Below are 24,865 nucleotides of genomic sequence, written 5' to 3' on the forward strand. Positions count from 1 at the left end.
TCGTGTGCAGGTTTCAAGGACAAAAAGAACCATTATGGCCACCTTTTCTGGCCCCCTGTTTGACACAGGGCAGTGAGTCAACTACGAACAATCAGGGGTGTCTTATCTCAGAACAGAGCAGGAGAAGGGGCCATGTCCCCAGTACCACTGCATCTATTGGCAGGAAAGCCTTGACGCATGCACTCCAGTTGCCTCACATCCTTGACTTGGTGACGTGACTGCTATGCTCACCATATAGCATCGTTTCCCTGGGCAATAGATGGAGGTGTCACCCATGTGTGGACCGGAGTTCTTTGTAAGGGCCAGTATAAGAATATGTCTGGCATCTTCCTTCTGGTGACCTTAATTTTCTTTACAGATAGAGGCAGATGAAGTGTTTCATTTTACCATACCATGAGGTTACAGATGGGAAACCTGAGGCATGGAAAGCAGAAAAGGACAGGCCCAAGGGTAGACAGAGAGTCTGAGGCAGAGAGAACTCATCTTCCCTGCTGCTCAGTCTCATTTCTATCTCTGAGACAGCAGTTCCCTCTCACTGCCTGCTCCTAGGACTTGGAAGGCTGGGATGCCTGAGCTGTGGGGTGAGAGCCTTCATAGTTTCATAGTTTGTAGGGTCAGAAGGGACCTGAGTAGATCATCAAGCCCGACCCCCTGCCATGGCAGGAAAGAGTACTGGGGTCAAATGACCCCAGCAAGGTGTTCATCCAGCCTCCTTTTAAAGACCCCCAGGGTAGGAGCCAGCACCAATTCTCTTGGAAGTTGGTTCCAGATCCTAGCCGCCCTGACAGTGAAGTAGCGCCTCCTGATGTCTAGTCTGAATCTACCCTCTGCCAGCTTGTGACCGTTATTTCTAGTCACTCCTGGTAGCGCTCGGGGGAGCAGGGACTCCCCCAATGCCTGCTGGTCCCCCCTGACTAGTTTGTAAATGGCCAGTAGATCCCCCCCAGCCTTCTCTGGTGGAGGCTGAACAGGTTCAGGTCCCTCAGCCTCTCCTCGTAGGGCCTGCCCTGCTGACCCCCGATCATGCGGGTGGCCCTTCTCTGGACCCTCTCCATGCTGTCCACATCCCTCCTGAAGTGCGGCGCCCAGAACTGGAAGCAGTACTCCAACTGCAGCCTGACTAAATAGAGGGGGAGGATCACTTCCTTAGACCTGCTCGAGATGCATCTGTGGATGCATGACAAGGTACAGTTGGCCTTCCTGACCGTGTCCCCACACTGTTGGCCCGTGTTCATTTTGGCATCAATAATGACCCCAAGATCCTTTTCTGCCTCTGCTCTGACAAGAAGGAGTTCCCCAACCTGTAGGTATGCTGCTGGTTCTTCCCCCCCCAGGTGCAGTACCTTGCACTTGTCAGTGTTGAAACCCATCCTGTTCTCATCTGCCCACCCCTGTAGCCTGTCTAGGTTCAATTATAGCCTATTCTTCCTTTCTAGTGTGCCCACTTCTCCCCACAACTTAGTGTCATCTGTGAATTTGAGCAGGGTGCTTTTCACCCCTTCATCCAAGTCCCTGATGAAGATGTTGAACAGCGCAGGCCCGAGGACCAAGCCCTGCGGAACCCCACTGTCCACATCCCTGCAGGTCGAATAAGACCTGTCCACCACCACTCTCTGGGTGCGACCCTCCACCAATTAGTGACCCAATTGACTGTGTAGGTGTCAACGAGTGTCAACCCCACAGTCCCCTAATTTTTTAATGAGAATGGGGTGAGAGACAGTGTCGAACGCCTTCCTACAGTTCAGAAATACTATGTCCACTGCTACACCTGTGTCTAAGGATTTTGTGAACCTAGTCATAGAAGGCCACTAGGTTGGTCTGACAGGACCTACCTCTAATGAACCCATGTTGGTTGCCCCTAAGCATAATCTCCCCTGCTGGACCCTCGTGGACATGCACCAGGATAATTCTCTCAAAAAGCTTACCCAGGATTGAGGTAAGACTAACTGGCCTATAGTTTCCTGGGTCCTCCTTTCTCCCTTTTTTGAAAATGGGAACCACACTGGCACTTTTCCAGTCCTCTGGCACCACACCAGAGCACCATGAGTGCTCGTAAAGCTGTGCCAGAGGTCTCACAATGACCTCTGCTAATTCCCTCAGCGCTCTGGGGTGGAGATCATCAGGATCAGCTGATTTAAATACATCCAATCCCTCCAGAAGTTCCCTGACTAGATCCTCACTGACCCTAGGCCTGGGTGTGCCTCCCCTGGGGCCTATGGTGGTCCCAGTGGGGCAGGGGGCGGGGGGTGACCTGGTCCCTGCTCAGAAAAATGGAGGCAAAGAAATTGTTAAATAGGTTAGCTTTGTCATCTGGAGCAATGACCAGATTTCCTACCGTGCCTTGCAGAGGCCCCACATTACTCGGTACCTTCTTTTTACCCCCTATGTATTTAAAGAAGGTATTTTAACCCCTATGTACTTAATTCATAGTGAGCTGTCTGTAATAACAGAATCTGAAACAGAAATGCAGTGGCCAGACCAGGTGGATATTCAATTAACAGTATTTCCTTTCCTAATCGGGGATGGAAGTGGGAAACCAAGCTGTTTTGTGGTGTTCTGGAGGTTGCCATGAAGCACTGGTGGACCTGGCAATGGTCCAGGGCTTCATGGAGGCTAGAGGCCTGCTGGTATCACTGAGGCACAAGCCTGAGTAGGGAACTGCACTGACACAAGAATGCTGTGACCCTGGTGTCACACCATCCAGAGCTCCTGTGGGGCACAGTACTAGGAGTGCACACAGCCCTCAGATCCATCCAGCCCAGAATGATTGAAACCTGAGGACAAGGACTAGTGAGGCAGCTTGTTCAGCTCTTTACTGTTCTACCCAGGCCCAAGATGCAAAACTTCGCCAACAGCAAGAAGCCATGAGGATGCAGAAGGAACATACCCAGCAACTACTCAGAGAGTTGAGGGCAGAGGCCAAGGAGATGGTACAGTCAATCCTCTTACCTTCAGGGGGAGTGGATGGCTCAGAATACTGGCTGTGTGGTACAAAGCCTTTCCCACAAGGGCAGTAATTTCTATCCCACTCTCAGACAATAAAGCTTGAAAGCCAGTATGAGGTGGCTCCAGGGCTGCAGGGACCTGCTGTTGTCAAGGGGAGGAGGTAGGGGGTATGCTGTAGAAATCACCGCTGTCCCACAATCAACCTTGGAATCATATCTTTGCTGGCTGGCCTCTTGTGGAGAGGCTTGGGAGAAAGGCTGATGGATGAAGGGGGCATATTGATCCAGGGGATGCTCTTCTTCTTTCTTGGGGTCAGACTCCAGTATCATTCCCATGATATAGCCATAGGCTCCATATAGCATGGAGGCTATATCAGCGGAAGACTGCCCTATCCAGCTCCAGTATTTTATACATCCATGCTGCTCACCAGTATTTTTGGGAACTTCCTGTGGGTAGCTTTTCAGCTCAGCAGTTCAGTGTATTATGGATGTGTTCATTTCTCATTACCTGTTCTTCCTAGGGGTAGGGTAGTGTTTACACTCATGTGGTTCTGTATGATCCCAGGTTCAGAATGCCCTGCTTCAAGGGCAAAGTAACTGGGAAGCCAAGGAAAAGGAAGCACTCCGGATGCAATGTGAAACACTGGAGGAGCAGAGCCACAGAGTGCAAGCTGACCTCCAGAAGGCCCTGGAGAAAGAGAGGAGGAAGGGATCAGCATTGCAGACTAGGATCCTGGAGCTCCAGAAGGTTGGTGTTTCCACAAACCATCTACGAGCACAAAATCTGGCTGGAGGGAGCATTCTCTATCATCTGTAGAAATTAAGTTAGAGCTCTTGGGTCTCATTCCAGTTTAAGCAATGACTTGCTTTGTGGCTTTGGCAAATGATTGCCTCTCTCTGTCCTCCCTATCTTAGGTTGTTAAATAGCTTCTTACTGAAATATCTGAGCACCTCACAGTCTTCAATGTACTTAGCTCACAACACTGCTGTAAGATAAGGCTGGGTTATTATCCCCATTTTACAGATGGAAAATGGAGGCATAGAGAGACTAAGGCCTAAATCCTAGTTCACTTCACATGCCTGAATGGCGTACACACAGCTGCATAACTACAACTGCAGTTCTTAACACATGCACACAGCATGAGATTCAGCTCTGCATGTGCCCACTGATTGTGCTCAGCAGGGCTGTGTTCTGGGCAGCGGCGCAGCAAAACAGGATGGCCTAGATCTGTGCATAAGTCCCCAGAGTTTAGCTATGTAGAACCTGTGACTAACATGTGTGAGACCCCAGGAAAGGAGAAGGGCCCTCTCACCTTTTGACCCAATAGCCTAGTGCAGGGGCAGGCAAAGTCCAGCCTGTGGGGCTGGGTCGGGCCTGTAGCGGACTCCATTTCCCAGCAGCCCCTGGGGGTATACGTGTGAGTCTACGTGTGCTGTGGGATGTATGTGGGTAGCAGGTTACATGGCTCCCTCCAGAGGCACGCGCATGTGACTGTGGAGGGTGTGGGTGGGTTCGGTGTTTGTGGGGTGTGTGATTGTGTGGGATAGAGGGTGTGGCTGTGGGTATGGTGGGGTGTGCATGGTAGCCCCCCTGCACGTGCCCCCCTGAGCCAGTCAGCACCTGTCCCTGCCCTGCAACAGCTTGGAGCCGGCGCACCCTGTGGCACCTGCTCGCCACCGCCAACCGTGTGTAGCCCCAGCACAACCTGCACCCAGTCCTCACCAACCAGCTGTGGCATGTCCTGCCGCCCCTGGGCATGCAGCAGGGCTGGGGCAGCTCCGCAGCTGAACTGCCTTTCTAGGCAGCCTGGGCAGTGGCAGCTCCTTCTGGCTGCCAGCATCACTAGACCCAGCCTCTGGTACCAATGGGGACCAGTGCACACAGCCCTGACTCAGCATGCCCCATGCCTGCTCTGGACTTGTCTGTTCAGGCTGAGCAGTAGCAGCAGTGATGGTGCCGAGCAGAAAAACTGTTGCTTGGCATGGGGGAAAAGCAGCTCCCCACCTCGCCACTGCTGGACAGTTGTCGCTGCAGCCATCTGGAGCCCGTGCCACCTGCGTCTCTGTCACTGCTGCCTCTGGGCTGCCCACTGGGGCAGTGGTGACAGTGCAGAGCAGCTGCAGGGCAGCCCAGAGGTGGCAGTGACGGAGATACAGGACAGCCCAGCATGGTGCGGACTCCAGGCAGCTACAGCAAGAACTTCCTGGCAGTGGTAAAGGAGAAGAGCTGCTTTTCAGTGGCAGCCAGAAAGAGCTGCCACTGCCCGGACTTCCTAGAAAGGCAGTCCAGCCATGGAGCTGCCCCAGCCCCAGAGGGCAGCAGGATGTGCCATGGCCAGGTGCCACCAGACAAAGCTCCTCTGTGGGCCAGATCCAGCCCGCTGGCTGTATTTTGCCCACCCCTGATCTAGAGTCTGTACTAAGCAATGGGCAGTAGCCATGTCAGGCACTCTTTTCAGCCTTCCCATGTGACTGAGGGCTGAGGCAGTGCATTGTAAAGGACTTTCTTCAGGATAGAGAGTTCTTATTCTGCCCTGAGCATGAAAGTTGGCTTGAAGATGGCCCATGATGTCAGGGCCATGGCTAGGCTGGGCTAGAGTGATGCTTTGTTTCTAATGGCTTGTACTGCAGCAAATCCAAGACCTGGAACTCCTTACCTGCTCACTCAAGCAAGAGAAGCAGGTGGCCCTAGAAGACTTGCAGACTTTGCTTCAGGAGGAGAAAATGGAAGCATTACAGAAACTTCGGGAGGAACTGGAGCAGGTGGGAAGACAGATATAGGAGCTATCTAAGGAGGCAGGGGAAATGCTTTGGTCTCACATGCCTATCACTGGGAGTGAGTATGATGAATTCAGAGGCACAGTGACAGGGCAGACCCTGTCATGAGAGCCCTGATAACACTGCTGGCCAGGAGGGAAGCTGCTGGCATCTGACTGATTTCCCTGGTCACACTGGCAAACTGGGCTTTGCTGAAAAAATGAGCTTTGCTGAGCAGGGTATTTTCTTGGCCCTCCCAATGGAAGGGATACAGACATTCACCTCAAGCAGTAGCAATCCAGATGTTCTGCCCTGCACTGCTCAGAGCCTGCTGCCCAGGAAGAGCAAGTGTTTGCTCATGGGCGACTGGTACCTCTTGTGTCGGGGGCGGGGAGGGGGCACATACCCCCCTGACACCAGGCAGCAACCTGGGGGGGGTCCCCCAGCAGCTAATTGCACTGACTGGGGGGGGGGGGGTCCCCTGGCAGCCAATCCCTCTCACCAAAAAAACAGCCGTGCCACTTCCAGAAGCGGCGTGGCCACTTTTGGTGGCAGCCCCACTACCTGGCTGGTGTTTACAGGGGGTGGGGAACCCAGTGCTCCTGCTGTCCCTCTGCCCATCACCTAAACAGGGAGCGCAGCCTGACAGGGGGTGCACCAGCATGCTCAGGGGGTGCACATGCATCCCCCATGTACCGCCTATGCATCGCTACTGTGTTTGCCAATGTGCTCTTTCTTGTGGTTGTGACCCTAGGAGACAATACAGGAGCGTGACCAACTGAGAGCAAGGCTGCGGCAACTAGAGGAGAAGCAGTGCCTCTTGCAAGCCAAGCAGAGTGAAGCATCCTTCTGGGAGCAGGAGGCGCTGTCCAGTGCTGAGTGGGCTGAGCACTCAGTGGCCAGGGAGATTGGCTTGGTGTGCCAGCACCTCCAGGACTTGCTGCCTGAGAGAGCCAGGGGACAGAGCGCTTCCTGGATGGCACATAGGTAAGGCCCTTTAACCCCCTGGTTTCTGTCTCTGGAGGCCCAAACTGCTTGTTTTCTCACCCTTCACAGCCACAGCATCTGATGGAATGAGCATCAACCCATGAAAGCTTGTGATTAGATAGATAGATAGATAGATAGATATACTTTTGTTAGTTTAAGTGCAAGCCTACCCTGCCTTCACCCTGCACTGACCAATAGCCAGGCAGATTCAGTTGCATTTGTTTTGCTATGCATAGGTAAATCTGAGGCCAGCCAAAGGTCTAGGCAGCACACAGATCCTGCTTATGGCCAGTGGGGCATAGGTGTTACCTAGGCCTTGGGCTGCCCTTGACTCCCAGCTCAGGGCTGAATTTTACTCTCTGTATCTGGAAAGACTGTGTGAGAGCTTGATTCATGTATCCCTATTGCTGCAGGGTGGAATCCTTGGGGGAGAACTGGTGGCATTTCCTGTGATCAGGGGAGGCAAGAGGTTGCTAAAGGGCTCTTTACTCTTGTGGCTGGAACCCTAGGAAAAGGTTCACAGGAATGATGGGTTGAGAGTAATGCTGCCACAACTGGGACAGAAACAACACTGCCAGGCCCTTCAGTCTATGCTTTGGTGTTACTACTTGAGGAAGCAGCTTTTAGTTATGTAGGAAGTTCATTATAAAACATGGATCAGATCTCATAGATCTCCAACAGTGCTGTCCCCAAGAGAACGTTCCCTGGAAAGAACAGAGGATGAGTGCTTCAAGTATAGACCCTGCTAGCAATGTGGTGCTCAGTCACCCTCTATTGTCTGCTTTGAGCCCCTTAGTTCAAAACAGTGGTAGCTCTTTCTTTCTAGTCCAGGCAACCCAAGCTCAGTCCTAGCAGACCTACTGTTACAAGGAGTGACCCGTGCGGGGTACACCCTCATTCCTGGTTCTCTTCCCAAACTTCTGTTTATTTTATCCAGGAGCCCATCTTACCTCTCTCCCGGCCATGCCCTTCAGATCCTCGGTGGACTGAGGGAAGAAATTCAGCACTACCTCAGGGACTTGCAGCAAGAGATAGAGGCTCAGAAACACACCATCCTTCAGGTCCAGATGGAAAAGGTAATGCAAGTTAATAGGCGTACAGAGGAAATTATTGTTACTTGAAGAACTCATTCACTACATAGACATATCCTTAAAATGGGCTATGTGGTTTTCTGTACAGTATTAACTTTGCTGTTTTTCTGACCAGGATCAGGGTCCTAACTTTCTTTGCCTTAAGGCAGATGCTGTGCATTACAGGAGGCAGTGGGGAATCATCCTCTCTTTGCAGCACAATTGGCCAAAAGCACTGTGGCCTTTTCCTTTTCCTTTTTCTGAAGCATTGGGGACTGGCCACTGCCTGAGATATGGGTCTGTGTGCACCCTACACCTGGCCCATGGGTAACAAATCCTTTGGCTGCCCTGTTTGTTTAGACTGCCTGGTCTTCAAAGAACAGACTCTTTCTCATTCCTATGTACAGCACAGAGCACAACATGGCCACTGTCTTGGTTGGGGCGCTAAGGCATAGATAGAAAAACAGTCATACAGGGAAATCTAACAATTCCTGTAGGACCAAGAGCAATTCTTGGGCTTTTCTGCAAGCTTGCCATCTCTGACAAACTGTCATAAGGTTGTGCTCCTTGGTATAGCATCATGGTGAGGGTAACTTGGGAACATGACAGTGATATCGCTTAAATCCAGGCACAGATTTCTCTATGGAATTGAATGGGCCACTGGACAATGCCTTCAGTGCTACGTTTCCCTTCTGTGTTGATCACACTGATTCATCTTGGTTCTACTGCCCGCTCCTGAAATGCCTGATACAAAATGGACCAAATCAGGTCACTAGCCTCTAGTGTCTTTCAAGGATCAACCTCTGAATAGAGTGAGCAAGCAAAGAGAAACTAAACATGCTCCCTGAGGTTTTCTAGTGCCAGCCAGATAGATGCCCATAGGGAAGGGAGAGGAAGGGGAAAAGCCATTAGTGGCTGCCCTTGTTGCCAAGACACTGCCCACCAGTGCTACATCAGTGCAGACAAACACCAGGGATGCTGTTTAACTTTCCCTGATGGCAGTGAGAGCCCTCTGTATCTGCAGAAATGGGAGCTGAGGCAGCAGCAGGAGCAGCTTCATTTAGAAAAGGAGGAAGCTCTGGAGGCCCTGAAGGAGCAGCTGATCCAGGTAAGTCTCTTCATGACCATGGAGTGGTCCTGCATAGGTGGGGCTTTTCTGCTCTTTGACCCTGTCCCATGCAACTGAGTCCTATCCATTACTCTTCAGTCAGGGTTCTCTCTAGAGCCGAGCAGGAACTCTTCTTGGCACTACTGTCCGCCAAGAGATGCTAACACTGAGGTGAGCCATCCCCCTTCTGCCCCTCTACAGGACCTCTGTAGCAATGTGTCTAGGTGCCTAGCAGGTTGCATTTCCCCACCCTTAAAATCACATGTTCTGGGGCTCTGTATGGCCAAGAAGGTCTCTGCAGAAGGTCTGGGGTGAGCTACTTAGGTTCCCATTCAGGGGCAGAGGGAGGAGGTAGTTTATACTTCCCTGAGATGTCAAGGATCCTGTCTTCCAACCCATGTTCCACGCTTTCCTCCCCTGAATCCAAGAGATGAGCCTGAATCTGACCTGCCCTCCCCAGGTTTTGAGGAACTTTTGATTCGGGTCCATACACTGCTGGCCACTGGGGTATATGTGTGGTATGTAAATCCTGTGGTTGGTTGAGCTGAGCAGTCTGCTTGCTCATCTTGTCCTGCAGGAGCACATCCAGGAAATTGCCACCCTGCAGCACAGTGAGCTAAAGGAGGCTATGGGTGAGAAGCAGTTGTGCAAGGACAGTGAGCTGTGGGCTATCCAGGGAAGCTGGAAGGACCAGGTGGCCTGCAAGCTGACCCAGAGGTTGGAGAAGGAGCTGGATGTGGAAATGGAGACGTGAGTGATGAGAGAGACCAGGGACTCCCAGAGCTTCCAATATTCCAGCAACTTGGAATAGCTGAGGAGGGAAGGAGGGAAGGGCCTGTGTTCTTGACAGAAGTGCTGCTTCTGTAGAGATGCCTGATGTTTGGTACCTCCAGAGTGACTGACTTTCTGCTTCAATTGTCCCTTCTTGCTATAAAATGGGGATAATAAATACCCACCTTGGTAAAGTGCTTTGTGGTTCTTGCATGAATAGTTAACAAATAAGTGATGGTAATCAGTACTATGCAGCTTCCATTCTGCTTGGTTGGACAATCACTGAAGGGTAGTGCCAGGCCGTAGAGGGCTCAAGAGTTTCACTCTGTGGCTTTGGGAGAGGTGTGGGATTTTCCACAGTGTCCCAACCACCCTCTTTGGACCCGATGTGGATTATTTGGTTAATTCTGTCAGTAGCTGCATTTGGACTGTATTGCATGCTTTTGAAAACCCACCCTTGATCAGATAGGTCAGTGATGAGGAAAGAGCACCCCAGTGATTGGAGTAGTGTTGCTGCTGCATCTCTGAATAGAGACTGAGGGGAACTCTGAGAGCTGGACATCATCCTAGATGTGAAAGAATCAGCCACAGACACCACTGGCCTCCCTTCTGGAGCCTGTCTGGGTGGTTTACAGTTGGAGCAGCACAAGACACTAAGGATGCTTAGTGGGAGTGGGACTGAGACACTCAAACTCTTGAGTCTCTCTAAACTGTCACCAGGTGGAAACAAATTTTTACTGCTATCTTGCTATACTAGATTTGCAGCAATAACCCCATGGTGAAAAGCTTGACAGTAGTATATAGGGACACCAGTTTGTTAATTTGGCAGGTGCCCCACCCCTTTCCCACGTATATGGTGTGTGATGTCACAAACCCTGCCTCCCTTTCCCTTTATATGGTGTGTGACATCAGAAACCCTGCCCTAGTCCCTGGTCATATGATGTGTGATATCAGAAACCCACCCTCTGTCCCCAGTCACATGATGCATGACATCAAAAACCTCGTGCTGGCACCATCATATGGTGCACGACACCACCATCACATGGTCCCTGACATCAGAAGGGCCACCTATTCAGACTCCAAAGCCTGCCCCTCATGCTGAAGACCCACCGTAGACCACATGGTATAGTCTCGACCTATCGGCCCCTGGACCGCTATATTGGCTCCAGAATTCCCCATGCTATCCCATGCTGCGTGACTTCAGAAGGGTTGATGACCAGGCCTGTCCCCACTGCCAACACCACTGGTGGTTTCTGTGGGTGCTGGCCAGCTCTGCCACCAGCTTCTGCAGCTGCTCCCCCAGGCTCAAGAGGCACCAGTTGCCCATGGTTGCCCAACAGGCCCCAAACCCTACCCCTCCCACCCCTTATGCTGCATAGCATCGCACTAAAGCACAAGGCACAGGCATGGTCTATCTGATAGCAGGGAGCTTGTGGCCCCTCTATCAACCCACCCCACTACCCCCAACCAATTGGCAGGGGTATCAGGTGCCTCGGACCTCCCCAAATACAGTGCTGAACCAACCAGAATGAGTACAGGGGTCAGGTATAGCCTGCAAACCCATCCTGTCTATCTGCTTTCCAAATGGGCCCTCTGTTTGTCTGAGACTGCTCTAAAGCAGACAGGGGCAGATGTGAGTGAGATTTGGGAGTGAGACAGATTCCCAGGCTCCCAAAACAGGGTCAGGTACCGTGACAGACCCTGGACAACCCACGTCAGACCTGCCTGTGGAGTGTGGAGGTGTTGGACAATCCTGTCCCAAGGAGCTCTGCTGAGGTAACTAATTGTGATTATTTTTTGTGGGGATGTTTTTTTCTTCTAACTGTCTGGGATCTGTGCTAATTGCAATCTTTTTACAGGTAGATGACACATTTATAGAGATTTTTCAAAACCTGTATATCAGCACCCCTCCAAAAATTAAGGTGTTTTGCACGAACTGTTTTTGTTCGTGTGCGAAAGAGAGAGCCGTTCAAGACAAGACTGGAGACTGATGTAACAGTTTTGTCCAAAGGCAACAGCCACCAACCAAGGCTTTGATCCTGTGGAGGTCACTGAGCAGGGCTATGAGCCCCTGGAGGTCGCTGAGCAGGGCTTCAAGCCTGCGGAAGTCACCATGAAGGGCTGTACAGAGGACTATTTTCAAATAAAAAAAGTAGTGCACCCGTTCAGAAAAGGTTTTTTTGCATGATGTAGATTTGAACAACTGCTCAAGACAAGGCTGAAGACCACTGTTAATGTTGTATTTCATTACCTGATTAATAAACCTTGTTGTACCATGGTTTAAATTTGTTCTCAGGCACTTGAATGCACCATACAGGTGTTAGTGAGAGGGGCACTGCAGTTACCAGCCTTGCCTACCCAGGAGGCTGTGTTAAAGGAAATTTATTATGCTCCCGGAGAAGCCAGGAGTTTTGGTGGGGTGAACTCACTTTTGGAAGCGGCCAAAAGGCAGAATAAGGTTGTGAACAGAAACCGGGTGGCCACCTGGCTTTCAGATCAGGACGCTTACACCCTACACAAGCTGGTGAGAAGACATTTTAAAAGAAACAAGAGTGTTGTTTCAGATGTGGATGCCCAATGTCAGGCAGATTTGGTGGATATGCAGCAGTTTTCCAAACACAATTGTGGGGTTAAGTACATCTTAACAGTGATAGACATATTATCAAAGCATGCCTGGGCTGTGGGTCTAAAAGACAAGTCAGGTGGTGAAATATCTCAGGCCTTTAAAACCATTTTTACAGAGGGTCTCATACCTCAAACATTACAGACCGATGGGGGGGAAAGAATTTTTAAATAAGCCTTTAAGCAAACTGTTAAAGCAGTATAATATTCAGCATTTTGTGACGAATAGTGAAGTGAAAGCGGTGGTGGTAGAACAGCTTAACAGAACATTAAAATAAATAATGTGACAGTATTTTACAGCCCACACTACCTGTCGCTACACTGATGTGTTACCAGAGTTTATAAAGAGCTATAACCACAGCTTTCACAGAACTATCTGTGCCGGGCCTGTTGATGTGAACTTCTTAGACTCTCCACAGGTGTGGAAAGCCATGTATGGGGGCTATTTTAAAATAAAAGAAGCATTGTCCCTGTTCAGAAAAGGAGACCATGTGAGGGTGTCTAAGACTAAAGGGAGATTTGAAAAAGGTTAAGAACAATCATTCACCAATGAGATTTTCAGAACAGATGAAGTCATTAGGCACATGCAGACACCTGTATAGTGCCTAAAAGATTATGAAAACAAAACTGTCACGGGGTCTTCTTATCCTGAAGAACTACAAAAAGTGAACCCCAAACAGGACAAAGTTTACAGGATTGAAAAAGTTCTAGCAACAAAAGGAAAGGAGAGAAAGAAGCAGTTGCTGGTGAAATGGTTGGGGTGCCCAGCTAAATTTAATAGCTGGGTGGAAGCCTCCCACATTTATAACATATAGAGGTAAAAGAAAAACCATTACCTCTGCCAGAAGGGTGAGATGAGTGACGGCAGCTTTTACATCTCTTTGCCCAGCAACAACTGCACCAGGGATTTTGTGCAGAGAACCAGCTCAAACTTTACCATACAACCTCTGCTTAAACCTCTGGATCTCCTGGGGAACTGGGAGATAGGGTTAGCAGAAATACAATACCTGCACAGCTGGAACAACATTAATGAAGACGCTCCTTTCAAAATAGTTTCTCAGACTAAAAAATGGGGATATGTCCTGTGGCAGGCGTATTATTTATCCATTACAGAGTTGCTGGATCTTATGTACCATATTATTTCCAGCCACCCTACTCCACCTGAATTAATTATGATCTATGATCAAGTGAGCAGAAAATTGAGACTTAAGGCTAGCAATAGCTCTTATGCTTTTTCTACGGGTGGTGAGCTAGCCTGTATTTTGGGATTGCTGTCCATGTCCACTGTTAAAAAAAACCCTTTACGGCTAATATTACCAGAGGATTCAATTCACTGTATCTCTACATGAACGTTGCAGAACTATTCAGTTTCCTTATTATGCTGAGTCCTTGTCTGTGGAAGCAACAACACGTTTGTCACCATCATGTATGACAAGCCGCATTATGTCCCTGTGAGTCAGCATCACATAGACACAATCAGCATTGAAATAAAGATGGATCAGAACAAACAAGTCTTATTTCGCTTTGGTAAAGCGATTGTTAAGTTTCACCTATGACCCGAGAAGACCTTGGGATTTTACAATAAGTAAACCACGATGATGATGGTAAAAAATGATGGGGACCCTAACTTGTACAGAAATTATTATAAAGCCCAAGCCGGGTATGGTCTTACTGCATATCAGGGTGTGCTCATGATGTATGGGGCTGGCGAGGGGGACATATTTTGCAGTCTGTTTAGAAAAGTTGCTCCACTTTTGAGAAGGGGTCTGGAGATTATTAAGTCGCATGCTAAAAACATGGCTCAAAACATAGACAAAGATGTGATTGGTCACGTCTCCCAAGCTGTTCTGGATAAGGTGGGCAAACTGGCGAAGCAGGAGGGGTCTGGATTTATGTGGATTCAAAGACGGAGCCTTAAGAGAGAGACGTACCATGCTCCCAATGTAAAGGACCTCCCCAACCCCTTAAAAAGAAGAGGGTAAGTCAATGAGGCAGTCATACATGAAAGACGGAGAAGCAGCCTGGGAGAAAGAAGGGGCACTCTCTTGGAGGAAAAAGAAATATATTTTAATCGCCATGGCCTTTGTTCACTGCAGGTCTGAAGAATGCACCAAATCCAAATTGGATTTGTTTCAAATAGCCCCTACGCAGACCAGCATTGAGTAAAGCCTGTATGTTGAGATCCCGCCACTATCAGCTATTACTGAGTCCACCCCTCTTGACCTTTCATCACGGTGAATGGCAAAGATTATATGGATTTGAACAACACACTCTGTATCTTTGCTGCAAGATTGTAAAAGCTGATGGAATTGACCTTGATGCTGGGGCCACCGTGGGTCTGGTGAATTACCCGCTGGCCTCTGTCTTCAGCCAGCTGGATGTCACTCTGGGTGATCATCTCATAAACCAGAGCAACAACTGTTATTCTTACTGAGCCTTCATTGAGTCGGTCCTCAACTACAGCAATTACACCCTCGCCACCCAATTTTCTGCTGGCGTGTTTTACAAAGGTACCCCTAGACATTACGAAGCAGTCATGCCGGATGGTGGTAATCACAGGTTTATGAGATGGGCAAACCTGACAGACTGGAGGAAAAAGATAGAGCTGTTCATTTATCTCTACAGTGCTTTGTTTTTTCAAGAAAAACTTTAGCTGAATGGCATGGAGGTGAAAGGTAAACTGACATGCAGTAAAGACAGTCTCTGCTTGATGAATGCCCTGGTGGCTAGCCAGTGTAAACTACAAATGACAGCTGCTTCACTTTTTGTGACAAAAGTGAGGGTAGCCCCGGGCGTCCAGCTGGGCCATGTGGAGGCCTTGCTTAGAGCCAACCCTAGCTATTCCATAGACTGCATGGGCATGAAAGTGTTTAGCATCCCCACCGGCAGCCAGGTCAGTAATCAGGAGAATCTATTTTTGGGGCAGCTGCCCAAACTCATTGTCATTGTGTTCATGGATAACGACGCCTTTAGCAGGAACTATGCTAAGAATCCCTTTAACTTTAAGCATTACAACACTAATTTTGTGGCCCTCTACAGCAATGGAGAGCAAACCCTGACAAAACAACTACAACTGGATTTTGAGAAAGGTAACTGCATGAGAGAATACATGCACCTGGTGCAGACGGCCGGTAAACATATGAAAGACCGCTCCCTGCTAATCAACTGTGAGGAGTTTGCCCAGGGGTACACCTTGTTTGCCTTTGACCTGTCTCCTGACCAGGAATGTATTGATCATTATTCATTGATTAAAACCAGGAACCTGAGATCAGAAATACGCTTTGCCGGGGCTTTACCCACCACAGTTAACAAGATCGTGTACAGGGTCTTTGACAATGTCATAGAAATAAATCAGAGGAGAAACATCCTGTTTGACTACATGTAAAGAGGGACACCAAACAGCTCTCCAGGATTTTATCCTCAGACCCTTACGCCAAAGAGGCTTTCTTGGATGTGTTGCCCTGTGAGTGGCTCCCTAGACTTGGCTGTCTCAAAGACCTCTGAGCTTGGTGGTCAACACGCGCCCACATAATCAACCCAGACACGCTGGGAGGTGGTGTACTCGAAGGATTGGAACTGTGGGGAGTTTTTCAACCCGTGCGGCTACCCCCAAAACAGCACTCTCTCTCCTCAAAATATTATGTTCTTCTTAAACAAGGCTGCTACTAACACTGCTTTTCAGGCAAAACAGTTACAAGACCCCTGATCTGTCGCCTGCGGATACCACTGTGTGTTTTTCCTACACCACTGTAGCAAGGGGCTATCATCTGAATGCATTTTTAAATGGTATTATTCTGACAATTTAGTACAAAATGGCGATACAGTTTGTAAAAAGTAAATATAAAACTTTCCATGTGGCTGGGCTTGCTTAAAATATGGTTCATGCCCAGACGTGCATTTCTTGCTATGACTTTCACAAGGGTTGGTCTAAATAAAGCAGCCAGCTGTTGCTGTGTAAATAAAGCTGTTGCTGTTTAAGAAATTGTGTGTATGTATTTTCCTTTTACCCCACTTCATTTCATTTAATCTTTTTATGTGCTTATACATGTTTCTTTCCCACCATCTTGGGTGCTAAAAAGAGTCCGCCGCTACATCATCTCTTTTTATTCCTGCTTACTGTTTTTTAATTTTTTTTAAAGTGTAAACAGCTGGCTGGTTGGGAGGAAAAAGCCTGTTTTTTAATCTAAAAGTGTTTGGGGCAGAAGCATTTAAATCCATCCATCACCTGTAAGGTGTTTTCAGGGCTGTTTGGGGGGGGGGGGCGAATTGGGGAAACTGCCCCAGGCTTTGTGCTTTGGGGGCCCCACAGAGCAGGGCGGAGTAGCGGCGGCGCAGAGCTGAGCGGAGCAGTGGCTCTGCGTTCAGCCACCTGCTACCTCCCTGCTGCTGATGCCGCCGCCGCCGCTAGTGGTGGCAGCTTCTTTGGGTCTGGGGCCCATGGGATCGGAGCAGAGGTGGGGCCCCACATGGGCTGATTTGCCCCGGGCCCCTCACCCTGCTCAGTTCAGCTCTCAGTATTTTAGTGGCATCCACAAAAGCTTTTAGAAAGAATTTGGCCTTACCTGAGTACATCTGCCTTGCCAGGGACACTACCTGTAGCTTATTCCTGGGATTTTTAAACAAAACCATGTATTTTGTGTTAAGGGTAATGGTGCAGCTCCTTTTCCCTTGACAGAAAACATTTTGGACTATATACATAATGCTTAGATTTTGGTGATGTATGTACTGGGTAAAGGCTTTCTCGATTTTTGCCTCTCTTGCAAGCAGTCCATCAAATCATCTACTATAACCATATTTTATTAGGAGGAAACAAATGGTCATTGTTGAGACTGTCTGGCAGACCCTCCACAAATCTGATAAAAGGATATTTACAAAGTAGCTCCTTATGTAACGTTTGCCAACAGCTCTAGCACCACATAATACTCTCGGGCATAGCAGACAGCACTCTCAGCGTGACCCAAGAGATTTTTTATAAAGTAACTTTTACCATAGTTGCTAGGTCCTACCAAAATCACAGAAAAGGGGTGCTTCTAATGCATATCCATGTTCAAAAACCGTGAGGCAGACTGTTAAAGTTTTCTGTGAGGACCCTTTTGTCATAAACAACTTTCTGTGTTTTTTTTTCAAGGCTTTGATTTCTATCGTCCACCTGTTTTTGTTCCTGACGATAGAGTGATGTTGTATTGCTATTGTTTTAGGGGTGTCTCCATCAGGATTTTTCAAGGTTTCAAAGTTGACTTTTTCACAGTTTGCTACATTCAGGGTAATCTCTTTGATTTTCAAGCAAACCTTTCCTTTGGACCGTTTGTAACAGCAGATTTTCAGACCAGCCGACACCAGCTCTGTGATGTGTTCATCTGGTGGAATTTCGCTGGTGAGCTTGCCTAAATAATTGCCTAGCAGGGGCTTCCAGTCTCGCACACGGCTCACAGATATCACGGTAGCTGTGTTGTGGTACAGACTGGTGTCCTGCAATCTGTCTAGCGGACAACTCTAAGTGCACATAAGCGGTGGTGAAACAGGCTATAAAGGTGTTTGTGTTACCCGAGAGCATGTAACGCTCTTTGGCGTGCTTCCAGGCACGCAGGTTGTCTCATTATCAATAAAGTCACAAGATGCAATTTCATAGGTGGGAGAAAAGAGATAGCCGAAGAGTTCTTCGGGGTCTCTGACGATGGTGGTGGTGGGTACGTTGGTTCTCTGACCGAATTTACCCTACAAAGAATTTAAAAACAACTTTGCAATTTGGCGCTTTGGGGTTTGGTTTAATATGCTCTGGGCATAAAAGCACGCCTTCTGTTTGGAAGAAATTGTCCATGTATCTGTCTTGATTTTCTTGGTTGGTACACTGAGGTTTCCTGCTTCTGTCAGAGGTGCAGATTTATGTACCATGAAAAAAAGTGTGTTAGGCCACTCAGCAAAATGTCACACTTCATAGATTTTAGCTACTTTGCACCCCATTGGGCTTTGTTAAATTCTGGTGTGCACCACGTGTCTCGGAGGGCCCTCTCCTTGTCAGCATGGTCGCACTTTTGCTGTCTTGGTCCTGCACAGAGGTAGGACAGTGGGGACATAAGTTTCCCATTTACTCTGATTGGAGAAAAGAGGGGAAAAGGGTTTCATGGCAGGTGCAATTTTACCTAGGACATTCCAAAATAGCTTGACAGGGTCTGAAATTGTCGTGTATGATTTCAGGGTATCCGACAGGGTATTCCTTTGTTTTGTTTATGAAGGGGTAAAGAAACAGAGTCACCACTAAAAAAGATAATCCTTTAATCTTCAATTATGCAAACAACCCTGCTGTTAGAAGCTCTGACTTCTTCTGCGAGCAGCATGTGGTCATGGCTTTCCTACCAGATAAGCCCTCTGTATTAAAAATTAAATAATACAGCAAGTAAAATAGTGTGTATGTGTATAATTTATATAAAGTAAAAGTATATACCAAACTGTTTTAAAACAGAGTCACCACTAAAAACAACTTCTGGAAAAGATAATCCTTTAATCTTAAAATATATAAACAATGCTGTAAGAAGCTTTGACTACTTCTGCAAGCAGCTTCTCGTCACATAGGCTACATTTTTTTGCTGGTTGGTTTATCTTTACAACACATTCCCTGGTCCTGGGAAATTAACCACATGCTCTGTCCCACCCAAAAATGACAGTTCAACCCCACAGAATAGCACACAAATGCTGTGAGATATATTTCAAATCAGTCTTTATTTACATCAAAAACATTTATAATATTTACTGGGTTTCTTTTGCTAAATCTCCTTCTCCTAAGAAGGGGTTTTATAATTTCTAGTGACAAGTAAGTCTCATTGGCTTTACCTTTACAATATGCCCCTCATATGAATGTGCTTAGAGATCCAAGGATCCAAGGCACTGAAGCAAATGGTAATATGTCCATCTGAAAACAGCTGTTGTGCTTTAGTCTTACTTCAATGATTTTATCTTTAACCCCTCCCACTCCCCCCTCCCCCCCACAAAAGCAAAAGTTACACCAGTAAAAAAATGTTAAACTGTTTTTGCTAAACGCTTCTCTTGAGCAGGGTTTTATAATTTGTAGTGCCGATTAAACATTCAATATAGTGTACCAGAGGTTTATTCTCAGTGATCAAGCCATAAAGAGCAGTGTTAGGATTTTCTGGCGAATGCACAGCATTTAGAAGCTCTGTTCCCTGGGCGAAATGTTTCTCAGTGATTCTTAGAATTTTCTTGGCATATCCAATAGCAATAATGGCAAGTAGAACACTTTCCATACCCAGCTCATTGCAAAGTTCCTGAATTGTTTGATTTCTATCTTCATCTAACCAGGTAACACAGTCATGACGACCTTGACCACACTCATCAAAAACACAACCCATGAACTTTTCAAAAAGCCTCATTCTCAGACAGTATTTCATTATGCCATAAAAAGAAATGCACGTAAGAGACTTCATTAAGATTTTATGTTCTTGACGTGAAACATCATCTGTTGATTCAATGCCCAATTGTCTTCTAAAACCTTCATCTTCATCTGAAATGTCTGGTTTCTGTTCTCTGCAAAAAGAGCTGGGTTTTTTTCTGGTGTCAGGTTTATAGGCGTGCTGGCAGGCAGGCTTTCTTGAGTCATTAAAAAGGCTTCATCTAACTACAAGGGGATTCAAATAAAAACCTTAGTTAGCTGCTGTTTAATCAATGTTAGGTTATTCCTACCTCCCACTTCCCCTATGGGATGAACCCCCCTCCCCCACCACCATCAAAACCTAAGTACCCCTCACAACAATGCTTCAAGTCTCTTACTAGCATCTCCGTTCCCCATCAATCTCTTCTTTTCTCTCCACGCAGGCTCTGGCACAAGGCCACCCTCTTCTTCCAAATAATCAACGAGTGTTTCGGGGGTCTGGGTCTCTGTCTCAGAAGCCTGCTTCTTTATGCTTGCATGGGTCTCCAGCTCACAGGTCTTCTGTTGCATGCTCACATGGGCTTCCAGATCAGGTTCAGGCATCTCAGGGAGTCTTTGGGCTAGGGGTCTGCTCTCTCTAATCTCCCCCTCAAAACTATTACTACAGTAACACTTTCTATGCAGGTGTTCAACAAGTCTTGGTGGTGAGGTGAGGATGAGGAGTCTTACCAACATAGTGTAAGAATCCATATCTGCCCCTCTCTGCCTTAGAGCAGTCCCAGACAAACAGAAGACCCACTTTGGAAAGCAGACGGACGGGGTGGGCTTGCGGCCCCACCCCTCTACTTCTACCAGTTGGTTCAGCACCATTCTTGGGTAGGCCCAAGGGCTTTGAAACCTCTGTTAATTGGTCGGGGTGGTGGGGCAGGTTGTTAGAGGGGTCACAACCCCCTGCTACCTGATTAATCACCCCTGTGCCTTATGGTCTAGGGCAGTGCTGTGCAACATGAGGGATGGGGGCAGGGGGGTTGAGGCCTGTTGGGCAACCCTTTTGATGTCACACACTATGTGATGGGGCAGGGAATTCTGGAGCCAACATAGCAGTCTGGGGCCTGATAGGTCAAGACCATACTATGTGGTCTAGGGCAGGTTTTGAAGCATGAGGGGCAGGCTTTGGGGCCCAAATGGGCATCCCTTCTGATGTCACAGACCATGTGATGGTGGTGTCATGTAGCATGTGATGGGGCTAGGGCAGGGTTTTTGATGTCACTCATCATATGACTGGGGACAGGGGGTGGGTTTCTGATGTCATGCCTCATGTAACTGGGGGCCAGGGTGGGGTTTCTGATGTCACGCATCATGTGACTGGGGCAGAGTTTCTGCTGTCACACAGTATGTGACCAGGAGGCAGGGGGGGTTTGTGGTGTCACATGTCATGTGACTGGGGGCAGGGCAGGGTTTGTGATGTCCTGCACCATGTCACCAAGGGGCAGGGGCAGGGTTTGTGATATCATACACCATAAAAAGGGGAAAAGGTGGGGCACCTGATTAGTTGATGAACTGGTGTCTCTATATACTACTCTTGGTAATCCCACACTCATTGACCTGAGCCAATTGGCCTCTCTCATTGCCACAGTGGTATAATTACAAGATCACAGATTACAAGTCCTGCTCCTGCAGTCCCCTTTGCTGCTGGTGTTTTTCCTGTACTAGCTGAGTCAGTGAAATAGCTGCTTGTTTCTCTAAAGATGAAAAATGAAGTTCATAGAGGAAGCATAACCATTAGCATGAGAATGCAGAGAGCCCAGAGCTGCAATGTGTACCCAGAGCACCCTGCAAGAAACCCCTGGAGCCAGTTCCTGGAGAAATGACTAATAAAGTGACTGTGAACTATCAATTAGCCTGTCTGGAAAATCAGATCTCTGCTGCCCATTGGCTCCATGGCATGAACCCTGTGTGTATAACTTGTCACCCATTAAAGCATTAACACCAATGGATGGATTTTTTGGTACATTGACTGAATATAGAGCTCACTCCCTTAGGCCAAATTTATGTTTGGGTAACACAGTTACATTCAGAAGAGGGTCAGGCCCAATGCTTAGGATGAAGAAATGGCTAAGAAGCATGTGTAGCAGCTGGGAGCTGTGGTGAGGCTGGGTGAAATTCACCCCGCTTAGCCTCCATGCTGTCCAGAACTGGATGGCCTTGCTCATGTGTTCCCTGCTGATCTGCTTTCCTTCTGCCAGTTGAGAACCAGTAGCTGGAAGGTAGAACTGGATTTTGTGGCCTTAGGATTTCATCCACTACTACTTGTCTTTATTCATCAGGGAGTTTGAAATATAATGACTTGCTTGGCAAGAAGCCCCTGGGGATGGGCAGTGACTTGTCTGTGCCATTTGGGGCCCAATCCAGAACCCAGTATGAGTTTTTCCATTTACATGCATCAGTCTTGGGCCTGGTCTCAGCCCTAATGTATTCTTGGTGCGAGTATGGAGCATGTGGAGTAGGTGCCTGCTGCTCTATACTGCCCGTTCTAAGTCTGTGGGCAACATGCTCCTCTCAGATTACAATTTACTCCACACTGTATCAACTGCCAGACCCAGTTGTGGAAGGAGTAAGCAGTACTCCCTGAGGCTGGCTTGCTCCAGCACATGAGGGTCTAAGTCACAGGGACCTGCTTTTCCTTACATTGCCTGAGGGCATGTACTGTTTTCCCACAGGCACTCCTGCAAGGACAGACATGTGGGCCTTCAGAGGGCTGTGGAGAGGCCGGACTCAGAAGCCAGACACCTTTCCTCAGTAACAGAGAAACACTTGTCCCCAGCTAAAGCCAGGATGGTGACAGAGGCCTGGGTGAGTTCAGGGAACCTATTTTTGTTGATGGTTTTACTAAGGGTCCATTCTGACTCTTTCATGACAATTCAGGGCTGAAAAGCTTCTAGCCATGTGCTGTGCAGAGTTGGTCTGTGGATCAAGGGATTGGGCTCAGTACAGCAGACTGATTTAAAGCAGATAGTGCTCTTGGAGGCTATGCCCTCTTATTGTGGGATCCTGGAGATCCCTGATGATCAGCACTTGGGTGGCAACTATCCACAGAAGAGGCAGTGGTGGTGCTTCAGGCGCTTCATGCTGCTGGCTGTAAGGAGAAAAAACTGAGGACTTTCAGCTGAAGATACCATCTTTCAGATGAAGTATAAAATCCACACTACTCCTCATTTGCAAAAAGCCCATAAGTATTTTTGAGGGTTGAGCTCCAGTGTCCTGGCCATATTCAAACTTGGAAAATTCCATTTCATCTCCTGAAATTCCTCTTAAAGTCTGCTGAATATGTACTTCATCATGGGTTGGGCAACATGGCTGTGAGCTGTTTACGAGGTACCCCTTTCTGTGCCTCAGTTGGCTGCATTTTAATGGCACCCAAATCCTGTGCCTGGTCCATGGAAATGGTACAAAGCTTTGTTTGTTAGTGTTGTCAGGTCCTGGCAGGCTCCATCTCTGCACCATGAAGAAGCTAAGACACAGGGAGGTGACTTGTCTGTGATCACCTAACAAATCTGTAGCACAACCAGGCAATAAACCCCACTTTCCTGCACTACAGGCAGGCTCCGTCCATGAGGCCATACTACCTCAGCATGTTCTGACTCCAGGCTAAAAGTTTGTCTTTGCTCTAACCCACAGGAACTGGGTGAACATCACCATCTCTGCTCTGCGTCTTTCTCCTCCATAAGCACTGCATCTCTCCCCAGGCAGCATGACTCTGGAGCCTTGAAGTTGCTGCACCATCTCCAGGGCCGTGTGAGAAAGCTGCGGATAGAGAATGCCATCAACCACTGGGGCAGCCTGGAGGACCTGGCCAGCCTGCAGGGAGAGCTGGGCCACACATTTTGAGAAAAGGTAACAGGGCAATATCTGGCATAGGAGCCAGCACACTCACTGTAGCCTCACTGAAGAGACTAGTCAGAAGGTGAACAAGGGGCTGAAGTGTAGGACGACATAATGCACAACCCAGCTTGACTGCACAGCTGGTGCGTATTTCATAGCTCACTGCTCTCAGAGACTCTGTAGTCTGGTGGGTATAATACTGAATGGGAGAACTTGGGATCTATTCCTGGCTTTGCTATGAGCCTCCTGGATTACCTGGGGCAGGTCACATCACCAGTCTGTTCCTGGATTTCCCTCCCTGCAAGATGGGATAGTGCTACAAACCTCCTTTGTAAAATTCTTTGAGACCTACTGGTGAAAAATGTTGCTCATATCTCTGAGCTCCCCTTAGCCCCCTCTCAACATCCCTTCTGCTCTCCACAAAGCCCATCTCAACCTGTTGTCGGGAATCAGAGCAGCCAGCCGGCAGCTGCTTTCTGACCCCCCCCGACCAGAGCAGTAAAACTTTCACCTAACAGGCGGGTAGTGATGGATGGGGTGAAATTAACCAGGCACAGACACGTGTTGGTTACAGGAGATTGTTTACTTACGTCGCCCAGATAGTGACGTGCGACACAGGCTGAGCCTTTGTTCCGTTACAGTTGCATCGATTATAGTCAAACGTACGGGTTACAGCCAAGCAATGACGGACATGGCGCCAAAAACGTGCTATCGTGCCTGCAGGGCTTTGATACGTCAAGATTTACGATAGCAGGGAGTCATTGACAGCTGATCAGACTGCGAAGTTACTCTGGTGATGGACTCAGGTTTCTCCTCAGAGATTCCCCAGAGTTTTCTCCCTTGGGCGGAAACTGCTAAACTATTTATAGACAGAGGTGTCTGACGGAGATATCCAATGATGAACCGTTATGTGGAATCTTTAATTTTCTGGCAAGCAGCAGTTCTTTGTGCTCTCAGCTTGCTATCAGGTTACAAGGTAGTGGGTTAGGTTTTCTGCTTGTTACGTATGAGGTTATGATGAGGGGTTTACGTTTGTTTCTTGACCAATTGCAGGGATTTATGGCAGGGCTATCCCCTTTCACCCTGACCAGTCTTAAGTTTCGTTTTTTGTTTGTGACGTGGGCATAAATTATATACAGCTCTCCGCCAGGATTTTGTTTCAGGAGTTTCTGGCAAGGATTTCTTTTAACCCTTAGTTGACTACTTGAATGGTATCTCTTGCTAGTGGCATGGGCACTGATTAACTGGGTTGTGACACCTGTATTGGGGACCTCACTCCTACCGACTTTTGGATTCCTCCTCCACCTCTTCTTTTGCTTTTCTCTTACTCCTACCCCCA

The 24,865-nt window shown here is 48.2% G+C and overlaps 1 protein-coding gene across 1 annotated transcript in view; it reads left to right on the top strand.

Annotated features, from left to right (window-relative positions):
- LOC102380999 overlaps positions 1-23,532 on the top strand; it is a 74,577-nt gene extending 51,045 nt beyond the window's left edge. Inside the window, exons 17-25 of the mRNA XM_014521774.2 lie at positions 2,829-2,930; positions 3,511-3,693; positions 5,577-5,708; positions 6,457-6,689; positions 7,627-7,765; positions 8,784-8,867; positions 9,445-9,617; positions 22,365-22,497; positions 23,395-23,532. Of these exons, the coding sequence (XP_014377260.2) occupies positions 2,829-2,930; positions 3,511-3,693; positions 5,577-5,708; positions 6,457-6,689; positions 7,627-7,765; positions 8,784-8,867; positions 9,445-9,617; positions 22,365-22,497; positions 23,395-23,532 (1,317 nt within the window). The remainder of the gene's footprint in view (positions 1-2,828; positions 2,931-3,510; positions 3,694-5,576; positions 5,709-6,456; positions 6,690-7,626; positions 7,766-8,783; positions 8,868-9,444; positions 9,618-22,364; positions 22,498-23,394) is intronic.
- The last annotated feature ends 1,333 nt before the right edge of the window (positions 23,533-24,865 follow it).

This window comes from Alligator sinensis, unplaced genomic scaffold (genome assembly GCF_000455745.1).
Source record: "Alligator sinensis unplaced genomic scaffold, ASM45574v1 scaffold1108_1, whole genome shotgun sequence".
Classification (NCBI taxonomy): Eukaryota; Metazoa; Chordata; order Crocodylia; family Alligatoridae; genus Alligator; species Alligator sinensis.